Source organism: Squalius cephalus, assembly GCF_949319135.1.
Source record: "Squalius cephalus genome assembly, chromosome: 15".
Classification (NCBI taxonomy): domain Eukaryota; kingdom Metazoa; phylum Chordata; class Actinopteri; order Cypriniformes; family Leuciscidae; genus Squalius; species Squalius cephalus.
The window spans coordinates 1,919,318-1,931,792 of record NC_137136.1 but is presented as its reverse complement, the minus strand read 5'-3'; the positions used below and the strand labels follow the sequence as shown (position 1 = coordinate 1,931,792).

The 12,475-nt window shown below is 33.4% G+C and overlaps 1 protein-coding gene across 1 annotated transcript in view; it reads right to left on the bottom strand.

Moving 5' to 3' along the window:
- The window catches only part of plcl2 (phospholipase C like 2), a 69,627-nt gene that overhangs the window by 25,352 nt on the left and 31,800 nt on the right, over window positions 1-12,475 (bottom strand). The window contains exon 3 of the mRNA XM_079894354.1: window positions 8,625-8,828. Within this exon, the coding sequence (XP_079750480.1) occupies window positions 8,625-8,828 (204 nt within the window). The remainder of the gene's footprint in view (window positions 1-8,624; window positions 8,829-12,475) is intronic.

The window sequence follows — 12,475 nt, the reverse complement described above, 5'->3', positions numbered from 1 at the left end:
CAAGTCTCTGTTTAAGTTAATCTATGCAGATTATGTTCATTCTGACCTTCAGACTCTTGAAATGTTGGCCCGTATCATAAAAAACAAAGAGTTTACACTATTTTGTAACAATGGCTGTTGAGTTGAAATAATGGTTAAATTATAAATAAATAAAAAAACACTTCATTCAAGTCACTTCAGAGCAAATACATAAATATCACAATGTATATTTTATGATTTACAGAGCTTTTCAAAATGTTGGGGTCAGTAAGATTTTTATGTTTTTTAAAAGACGTCTTTTCTGCTCACCAAGGCTGCATTTATTTAATCAGAAATACAGTTAAAACGGTAAAATACTGGGTTTTTTTGTGCTATTTTCTATATGAATATAGAGTAAAATGTAATGTATTCCTGTGATCAATGCTGAATTTTCAGCATCATTACTCCAGTCTTCAGTGTCACATGATCCTTCAGAAATCATTCAGATATGAGGATTTGATGCTCAAGAAACATTTGAAATGTTGAAAACAGTTGTGCTGCTTAAACTTTTTTTTTCAGGATTATTTGATAAATAGAAAGTTAAAAAGAATTTGAAATAGAAATCTTTTGTTACATTATAGATGTCTTTACTGATACTTTTGATCAATTTAATGTGTCCTTTCTGAATAAAAGTTTGAATTTCCTTAAAAAAAAACTTCCTGACCCCAAACTTTTGACAAGTATATATTAGTTATAGTATAAGTATAAGTTATAAGAAAATGATTTTCGCAACTTGTTTGTGTCATTTCTATGACAATGAATCAGCAGACCTCGTCATCTTGAGCAATGACTGGATGGTGTGCATTAGCAGCGTTTGCTATGTTTCACTCGTTTCAACTGCAGACACACCAAGGTTGGAAATTAACTGGAGCTTTCGGGCAAAAATGGCATCAAAATTGATTAAAAAAACCGCTAAATTCAAGATATTTGGCAAAAATGTCCCTGTATGAGTTCTTGTTTTAATATTTATAGCAGGATATATTTAAAGGCACAGTGTGCAAGTTTCGCCACTAGAGGTCGCTTATTTCAAACAATAACAAAGCCTTAGCTTGATGATGCTGCGAATGTGGAAAACTAGCCTATCACTGACGCCTCAATGTTTGTTTGACACTTCAGATGCGGATTTTAAAACGATATGTATGTACATGTTTTCATATCATTATAAAGTAAGTAATTTGTTGATTAGATGCGGCATTAGTGGAGAACGGCAGTGTGTTTGCAGTCGAGGATAGCATTAGTAGTACCGTACACGGTTAAATCAGTCAGTGTGACAAAAACAAATGTAAGCCCGACACAAATGTTTAATGTCACGATTGGTATACCATCTGTTTGCATTAGTGTACATCCAGCTGGTCATTATCATGCATTCGTTTGGAAGCAGAGCTGCATATGTAAAGTGTCGTGAGAAAGCAAACCGATGTGATCATGCAGCCGACACACACAAAGAAGATATGCATCTGATTTCAGTACTTTTTATCGTCAATGTAACATATATTTTGTTATTTTGATAAGATAATCATCAAGTGTTCTAAAATAAAGTGTGAGAATAGACATACAGTACACATAAGTGTCTAATTTCACGGCTATGTGTAGACATTTAAATATGGAAATCTTTAAGCATGAATGTTTGGATTTATATGAAATACAATAAGAGTCCATCTGTAACATTAACTAAGGTTATTAAATGTTTTAGAAGTATTGTTTATTTAGATAATTAATTTCAACATTTGCTAATAAAAGTTGGATCTGTTAACATTAGTTAATGCACTATGAACTAACATAAATGATCAATGTATAATCAATATATTAATATTTAATATTCATATCTATATTTATTTCATTTAATAAGTACAGTACATTTACTTGGTTCAGCTGGGGTTTTTTTTTTTTTTTATATTTTCTTTTATTCAGTATCCATTTTTTAAAAACTATCGTTATCAATATATTAATATTTAATATTAATATCTATATTTATCTACTTTAATCAGTACAGTACATTTTCATGATTTAGCTTTGTTTTTTGTAATAAAAAATATAATTTAGTTTGTTTTCATTCAGTATCCATTTTTAAAAACTATCGGTTATCGGTTATCAGTATATTAATATTAATATCTATATTTATTTAATTTAATAAGTACAGTACATTTTCATGGTTTAGCTATGTTTTTTGTTGTTTTTTGTAATAAAAAATATATTATTTTGTTTGTTTTCATTCAGTATCCATTTAAAAAAACTATCGGTTATCAATATATTAATATTTAATATTAATATCTATATTTATTTAATTTAATAAGTGCAGTACATTTTCATGGTTTAGCTTTGTTTTTTTGTTGTTGTTTTTTGTAATAAAAAATAGGATTTTGTTTGTTTTCATTCAGTATCCATTTTAAAAACTATCGGTTATCATCCAATGGTTATCGTTATCGGTAAAATCCAGTATCGGACGACCTCTAGTAGATGTGGATTTAAAATAGACTAAGAATAAAACATGAGATAATGTTGTTAAATATAACAGACTTAAAGTAATTGGAGTCACACTGCAGTGTTTTGTCCGTCTATTTTTCTCCGACGGTTTCTTTGAAACGTTCCTCTGAATAGCAAAGGCCGCCTGAGCTCGTGTGATGAAGAAACAAAGGATTATCTGAAACTGTACTGTAATGCAGTCAGGGATCTGCCAAGGACACACAGGTCATCATGTACCGGTCGTCTAATTGAATCGTACATCCCTATAGTGGCTAAAAGCACAGCAGGGTCACTCGTCAGGACCAGATTATCTCTCAGTGCCAACAAAGAGGAGAACAGCTGCTTTACTTCTGACGGGTCGTGCTCAGAAAGCTTCAATCATGAGGATGTGGACGCTTTCCAAGAAGACACACACTTTCTAATGGCCTCGCCACGTGGTGATGTTGCCCAGACATAGATTATCATAGTGCACTTTATGTTTGGACCTGTCAAACACACATTGCATGCTTGCAGATTGTACAAAATGCTGCAGCAAGGTTGTCAATGAATGCTGGGAAACCGGATCATGTTACTCCCTTGTTATCTTTATTTAGGCCGGCTACCAATACGTTTTAGGATACAGTATAAGATTCTGATAAATGTTTTTTTATTTTTTATTTTTTTATTGGAGAAATATAAAGAGTACAGATAGGCTTAAAATTTAAATCTGAAGATCCTCCGTCTTTTCCTTATGCATACAAAATCTAACAGGATATTAGTTCATTCTGCAGTTGTTAATTATATATATATATATTCATATTTATACACACATTTGTACACATATGCATATACATATTCACTAACATGCCTATACATGTACATGCCACCTACACACAAACATATGCATATATTCCAACATACAGAAACTCTTAGAACAAAACTACTAGAACAACCCTGATATATGTTTTTAAAGCACTTCACGGAATAATTAGCTGAGCTTATTAAGCCCTACAGTTCAGGCGTAAGACTAAAGCCCTATTCGGACGGGACTAGTGTAACATGGAGAGGAGGGGTAAAGTAATAATTACCAGAGCTTCTCTGTGATTTTAGTCCCTTTCGAATGTGCATCTCAGTAATCATCACGGACAATGTCAGTAAAGATTACGGTGACTTTTACCTTCAGTAAAAAGGTCCGGAAAAATGACCTCAGGTAATACTAATCCTATGCGAATAGACCCGCTGTAAATATGTACGTACATATTTAGTCATTTCCTGTTTAAAAGTTTGCCACGATTTTTTTATTTTATTTGTCCTCGAGAGGAAATTTGTTTCCACCGTAGATGCGTACATAATACAATACATAATAGCCTATAATACAAGCATACATAACATATTTTAAAAAAAAAAAATTAAAAAAAAAATTAAAAAAAAACAAGAGAGCATACATGACGTATCAATGGCCGATTTCCTATGTATTTAGAGCTCGTATAGATACACGAACAAAACTCTTACTATATTTGGCCTTTCTACACATCGGTAACCTAAACCTACGGCCGGAAGGCAGGGGGATACGATATTTGTAAAGTGGGTCTTCTGAGTCATTCAAGATTTTTTGTGCCTTTCGCAACGTGAATGTCGAGACACTCTCTGATAAATTAGGGGTAGGGATACCAATAATTTTACTTGCTTAATGAGTTATCTTTAAGAATTTGTTCTTGTTGGTAACTGTAAGCATATGATAAAAACACAAATTTTCAAGTATGGAGAGGCTTGAAAAAGCGTTCAGTTGCGTTCTAGTCGCTGGAACGAGTCTGTGGCAAAACTCAAGTGTTTTACACACACCATTCAGATCAGAGAGAAGATCGACAGCACTTGTTAGAGGCACGAAACATCTTTTAGCGTTAGATAAGTGCCTAACTGCCTATTACCAACACAATCCAATCTGAAGTTAATTAATACATCGTTTGACCGGACATAACTGTTTTATATATATAAATATAGGTTATATGTGTTTGCACACGTGATATCAGGAAGCAGTGTAATACACACATGACGACAGGAGTGATGGTGGTGTGTAAATCGAGTTACTCTTTCACTTCTGCTTGTTTTACTGAGATTTCTTATCCCGTATGAATTGGCCATTACTATTACAGACGTCCTGTGGTAACATTACATCACTCCATCTACCCTGGTAAAGCTAATCCTGTCCGAATAGGGCTTAAGATCATCAAACAAGTTTCTTCTAACCATTCCTCGAGCACGTCGAGCAAGTGTGATCGTGCTTTCTGACTCTTGATGTTTTTAAGGACCGCTTAAAATCTTATCTGTACTTTTTGGCATTTTAGTACATTAGTACATGGATATTTTTATGTGTTGTCTTATTGTTCTGTTGCTTTTTATTGCAGTGTACAGGACTTTGGAACTACGGTGGAAGCCTGTAAGGTGCTGTATAAATAAATGAATTAAATGAAACGAAACGACATGACAGATGCAGACAGGGAAGCTAACGGTATGCAAGTGTCAGATCTAGTTTTTTACACAATTTTACTCCTATAATCCAGGAAGAACCTCTAGATGTGGCCTTGCACAGGCAAACAACACTCGCATGTTCTGCAGAAAATGTAAAAAACTAGTTAGGTGACACTAAAGCTTCTTAAAGTGCACACTTTATAGTAACTTGAGGCTGAGTATCGTGATCAATGGCACACTGGTGAAAGTTCATCAATGCATTTGAATCAAGTTGAATGAATCAAATTAGGACTTTTTAAAACACATTCAGAACAATTCATGATGGAATCACTCAATGGTTTGCAATATTTAATATAAAAATGGTAACACTTTAGTTTAGGGTCCAATTCTCACTAGTTGCTTTTTAACATGTATATTACTAGGATATTGGCTGTTTATTAGGACTTATAAAGCACACATTAATGCCTTATTCTGCATGACCATATTCTACATCCCGATACTTAAACTTAACAACTACCTTATTAATTATTAATAAGCAGTAATTAAGAGTTTATTGAGGCCAAAGTCATAGTTAATAGTGAGATTTGGATGCTAATTTAAATGTGACCTATAAAAAATAAAATACACTACCATTCAAAAGTTTGGGCTCAGTAAGACTTTTTTTTTTTAAAGAAATTAATAATTTTATTCAGCAAGGATGCATTTAAATTGATCAAAAGTGACAGCAAATGCATTTATAATGTTACAAAAGATTCTATTTCAGATAAATGCTGGTCTTTTGTACTTTCTATTCATCAAAAAAATCCTGAAAAAAAAACAATGCATCGCGGTTTCCACAAAAATATTAATAAATCATCATATTAGAATGATTTCTGAAGGATCATGTGACACTGAAGACTGGAGTAATGATGCTGAAAATTCAGCTTTGATCACAGGAATAAATTACACTTTACTATATATTCACATAGAAAACAGTTATTTTAAATTATAATAATATTTCACAATATTACTGTTTTTATTGTATTTTTAATCTTGGTGAGCAGAACCCAAACTTTTGAATGGAATTGTATATCAGAAGAAAATATAAGCGCTATAGAAAATTCCAAGCCTGGAAAACCAGTTCAAATTCCCTGATATTTCCATGAGTGTGTGTGTTGAATCAGTTTTTGGTTGTATCTGTGAGAGAGAAAGCCTGTTGCACACACAGCTGGAGCATCTGTCTCATCCGTCATGCCCACTGTCATTACATTACTAATGGCTGAAGAAATTGCAGTCTTGGTGGCAGACAAACCACTATAAGGAGGTATTTATAGAGCGAGGGAGCGGGAGGAGGACAACAGACGCCCCTTGTTCAACTGGTGCACAAACACTCACGCTTTTCCTCAAGATGAGCATATCGTTCAGCTAATTCATATGCATGTCGCTGGAAAATAAACAGTGCTCGATAGATTTCGGCAACAATACCAGACAAAAAAACGGTAACACTTCACAAAAAGGTTCATTTATTAAACATTAATGTAGTAACTAACATGGACTAACATTGAGCAATACATTTGTTCCTATTTTTGTTAATCTTTGTTAGTTAATAAAAATCCAGCCGTTCATTGTTTGTTCATGTTAGTTCACGGTGCATTAACTAATATTAACAACTACAACCTTTGATTTTAATAACGTATTAGTAAATGTTGAAATTCATATGAACTTAAATTAATAAATGCTGAAGAACTGTTGTTCATTCTTAGTTCAGGTTAACTAAAGTAATGTTAACTAATGAACCTTATTGTAAAGTTTTACCGATTTACGCTACTATTATTATACTACTGTTAGTTCACAGTGCATTAACTAATGTTAACAATATTTTAAAAAGTATTAGTAAATGTTGAAATTAACATTAACAAAGATTAACAAATGCTGTATAAGTGCAGTTCATTATTAGTTCATGTTAACTAATGTAGTTAACTAATGTTAACAAACGAACCTTATTGTAAAATGTTAAGGCCTATGGTTGAAGTGCTCCTAAAGTGCTGTTAATAAAATCAATAAGCTAATAAATAAGCCAATTTTTGACATGTTGACGTGCAAAATTGGTTCTCATGTGGATCTGTTGTGGTCCTTTGCTCCAGGGATCTTCCTGAAATGAAAGCTCGGAGACTTTAATGCCGTTCCTGCTCATCAAACTGCAAAACACGGCAATTCTCCGGGCAGTTTTCCCAGGAGTTTGAATTTACAATTTGTGATGGTGCATTATTCAAACATAAGCAAAAACAAAAACTGTTGGAACGCATTATCATGACCCATGAATACGGACCTGGTTTATTCATGGTTGCATCATTGCAAGCCACCAAATCTGAGTCAACAATGCATTCAAAAAGCCTTTGCATTTCACTACAGGACATACATACAATCATGCAAACCACAGAAAGTGCATTCTTTAGGGAGATTTCGGTGTAAATATTTTGGCTACTTTGCAATATTAAAATAAAACTGGTAACACTTTACGGTAACACTTTGTCCTTGTTGTTACATGTACTTACCATAGTAATAACAGTAAATTATGCATAATTACATCCAACTAACCCTCAACCAAACCCTAATCCTACCCTAACCCTATAGTAAGTACATGTAGTTGCTTAATATTACTCAGTACTTAAATATATAATTACACTGTAACAATGACACCTTAAAATAAAGTGTAACCTACATTTCTTACTATATTAGTTAATCTTTGTTAAAGGGGTGGTATAATGGCCTTTCACAAGATGCAAAATAAGTCTCTGATGTCCCCAGAGTGTGTGTGTGAAGTTTTAGCTCAAAATACCCCACAGATATTTTTATATCGCATGTTAAAATTGTCACTTTTTGAGGGTGAGCAAAAACGCACCGTTTTTGTGTCTGTCCCTTTAAATGCAAATGAGCTGCTGCTCCCGGCACAGTGGGCGGAGCTTCAAGAGCTTGCACTCACACACACATGCACTGAAAATTTCAAAAACTTTTAGCCTTTTATGTTCAAACCGGAGTCAGACAATGATGGAGAGACTCGAGAAGAAGTGACAACATGTAGAAGCAACAGGACATTTCTGAATGGTTAGTTGATGAATTTATGAAGCTGATGTGTAGTTATCTTCTAGTCATTGATTAGCATATTCTGTCCTGATAATCTATAAATCGTGTTCAGGGGGCGGAGTTTATGTAAATTCTAGGGTTGGTGATGTCACTAACCCGGGAGGAATGTGGTGTAGTCTCTACCAGCCGTTTGTTGTAGTCCTTAAAAAGCGATTTCTTTAAAAGCAAATATCTCCCTTTGCTCTGAACTTTGAGTGTCGTAACTTTGCAGATGTTGTTTATGATCAAACAGCAACATTACACACTAACTAAAGTTAGAAAAGTCAAATCATAATCATCCACCCCTTTAATTTAAAAATCCAGCTGTTCATTGTTTGTTCTTGTTAGTTCACAGTGCATTAACTAAATGTTTAAAAATACAACCTTTGATATTAATAACGTATTAGTAAATGTTGGAATTAATATTAACTAAAATTAATAAATGCTGTAGAAGTATTGTTCATTCTTAGTTCATGTTAACTAATGAACCTTATTGTAAAGTGTTGCCATAAAACTTTGCAATGTTAAAACTCGTCTTGGTTATTGCTGCTTTGAAACGATGTGTGTATAATTCTTTATGTAAATGCACTCACCATCTCATAAGCGGTGACCACTTTCTTCAGGACTTCGGGCAGCAGGCCCTGGGCCTCCATGATGGGGTACTGATCTCTGAGGTTAAACAGCAGAACCGGGCTCGCGTCCGGCCCGCTGAGGCGCGGGGAGAGCGCTAGGATACACTGCTTCAGGTTAGCCACCGGGGACAGACCGCACAGCTCTTTAAACGGCACAATGGCATTCTGTGGAGGACATGGAGGTCAGAGTGTGAAATGCTTTACAGCACAGGATAACATCTATCATCAAGTGTTGTGCTGCACGATTCATTGAAATAAAACAGAAACTGCAATAAGGCTGTGAATTAATTAAATAAATATGAATATGTGCTGCGAGTTTCAGAGTAAAGCATGGCTGTGAGTTTGGGTCATATTTGTAAATGCATCAAAATAAGTATTAGTATTGCAATTTTACAGTTGTAATGTCAAATAAAATGATTTTTTTTGATGACTTATTTTTTTTAATAAATTATTTTTCTTACATTTTTTTGGTATTAATTTTTTTTATTAATAATAATAATTATTATTATATAAATAAATAAATAAATATTATTATTAATAATTTTATAATACATATTACTATATAAGTAATAATAAAATAGTTACTATTATAAATATTATTAAATAAATAATAATAATAATAATAATAATAAAGAGTATTATATAAATATTATTACAAATAATTATTATTTTTATTATAAATATAAACAAATATTAATAATAATAATTATTATTATTATATAAATAATAATAATTATAATTATTAGTATATCAATATAATAATACAAATAATAATAATATTATTATTTATACCATGGTCTGGGTGAATTCTCGATTCTTATTGGCTGCAGGGTGTCCATTAAAAAGTGATAGAGGACACCTAGTAAAGGAGTTCTGGTGAAACTGACTGTTTACCGTTCGAAATTAATAAATAAATGCGCTGGCTACATCAGCTGTGAGTAACCATAGCAACAGGCAGTCAAAGTATCTATACAGACTATAAATCGAGCGGACTATAAATATCTCCGGTTGCTAAATAAACCATCAGGCGTAACCAGGGAAACCAAGTTATTGTTTGTAAAAACTTTAGATTTCGATTGTAAAACTAATTAAAATATAAACTAATGTTTTAAAAATGTGTTATTTGGCAAGTGACCATGGTATAAGCGGGTTAATGTCCTTCGAGGTGTCCATTGTCAGGTATTAATCAAGCGGCAACATTCTAATCTGAAAAATGAAGCCTACCCGGAAGTGCGAAAAACTGCAATACATCGAAAATCCGTTAGGGGCAGGTCCCAAAAGGGAGCAAATGTCCATAGACCCCCATGTTAAAATGTCCGTTTTCACAGCATAAATTCATGTTTTTACAGGTTGGTCCCATGGACTTATATTGTATTTTTCGATAGGTTCCGAGTGCCTGACAACTGTGAGGGGGGTGAATTTTTTTCTAACTCGTTAGTTTAGATCATATTTAGATATAAAATGTATGACAAATAAGGGCGTGGTTAACTTTGATTGACAGCTGATAACGAGCATAGGCTGCGCCGAGTGGAATTCCTGAAATTTGACGTCTCGCCATGATCTGACACAACACATCATACCACCTCTGTATCCTTTCTGAACAAAAGATGGCGCCGCCCATACCCCCCATAAACGGCCTCAAAACCGTTCTTCAGAAAGTCTATGGGTGACGTCACAGACGCTTTGTCCATATTTTTTACAGTCTATGGTATTAATGGACTCCGCTGCGCGTCGGACGGTTCACGCCTCGCCGTCGTCCATTAATACCTGACAATGGACACCTCGTCGGGCATTAACCCTTACATAATATTATAATATATAATATTATATAGCCTAATATTATAAATATTATATAATATTATTAATATTATAATAATATTAATATTATTATTATTATTATAGTTCATATACAATTATTATAGTTTATATATATCAAATACAATATTCATCTAATCACAAAATTCATAAAAAAATGTTTTGTTTTTTTTTATCAAAATCACAATTTTTATCAGAAAAATCCCGTAGATTTTTCCACAATTCATGCAGCCCTTTTTCAAAATAGCTGTGATGGAGTACAAATACTGTCTGTACAATACTGTCTGGCTGCACTTATGTTCGAAATGGAATACTAACATACTGTGCATATATCTATAAAATAAGATTATAAATATATATATATATATATATATTTTTTTTTTTTTTTTTTTTTTTTTTTTTTCAAGCCACATGACCTCATCAGGTTGCATACAGTATTTAAATCAGCAAGTGGTGTCTAGTTATAATCTCAGAAATAAATACATTGTTATGCATGAACCCTTAACAGTCCAATCAAATATGGATTCAATAAAATAAAATTAAAATCATGGCTGATAATATCACTTACAGTGTACTGAAAATGAAAGGTCGAGTGCACTGGATTGTGGGATATAGTATTCCTGTTCAACAGTGCACATCTGGTATAGTAGGTCATCTGGGTATTCTATGCATATATTGCACGCCACACAATATATTCTGTGCATGCACATACACTACGCACAGCACAAATAGGATACACTACGCACAGCACAAATAGGAAGAGTGTAGTATGGTCTTTCGAACACACCCAGTGACCTAGTTGTAGGAGGTGACGAGAAAACAAAACCAATCTGATGCCAGCAAGGTGCCGACTTCCCCATAGTGAACGTCCACGAACAAGAAATGCAATAGGAAGTGGTTTTAGTGAGTGTGTGTTCTACAAAAGCACGGCTCTGAAAGTGGGAGGAACACGTCATTTTTCATGTGAAAGCTCCTCTAGTGGGTTTTAAACACAAACAACAGCAATATTTAACAGGGGAACATTTACACAGTATAAATAGTGAATGTAGCAGAAGCGCCTGGAATTGTTTCCACGAGAAGAATGCAATGTAAACAGAGCTGTTAAAATACCCGTAATGTACAGTGTGTTATGAATAGAATAGCGTGTGCTGAAATAAAGCAAACACCAAAAGCAGGGAGACCTTGTGAACACTGTTTCATCTTATCCTCTGATTTAAAGCATTTAATTGTAAAATAATTCAGGCAATAGGGATGGCGTTATATTAAATAACCATAACATACTCATTATGGTTTTGCTGGCAATATAAAACTAAACAACAATTCAAACTGTTAAATGATTCAAACATTTAAATGATTCTTGATTCAAAACTCTGTTTCAACCATTTATTAGCATTATTATTCGAAAAGATAAAGTAATGTGAGGTAAACTTCTGACATTGAACATCAGTGTTTTACTGTATATAAGAAGTGTTATTCTAACATCAGTGTAAACCACAGGGTTCAGGTTATCCTACATTAGGGTTATTCAACAACAGAAACTGAAAAATAAAACACTGCTTAGTTTTTACTGTATGAATTAAATATATACTGATTCTTATTAAAGCTACAAAAGTTATTCAGCCGAGAGCAGTGAGTGATTTTCTCTTTGTCTTTTGTTCATAACCCTAGTTATTGCAAGCTGTTGCGATATGCATATCACGATATATGCATTTGCGATATTTCGATAATTTTGATATATTGTGCAGCCCTAATGGCGGACAGAAAGTTCGGCCGACTATAGCAAAAATTGGTTGCTATGTTCTCGGCATGATTCAAGGAATCTATTAAAGGGGTGGTATAATAGCCTTTTCAAAAGATGTAAAATAAGTCTCTGATGTCCCCAGAGTGTGTGTGTGAAGTTTTAGCTCAAAATACCCCACAGATATTTTTATATAGCATGTTAAAATTGTCACTTTTTGAGGGTGAGCAAAAATGCACTGTTTTTGTGTCTGTCCCTT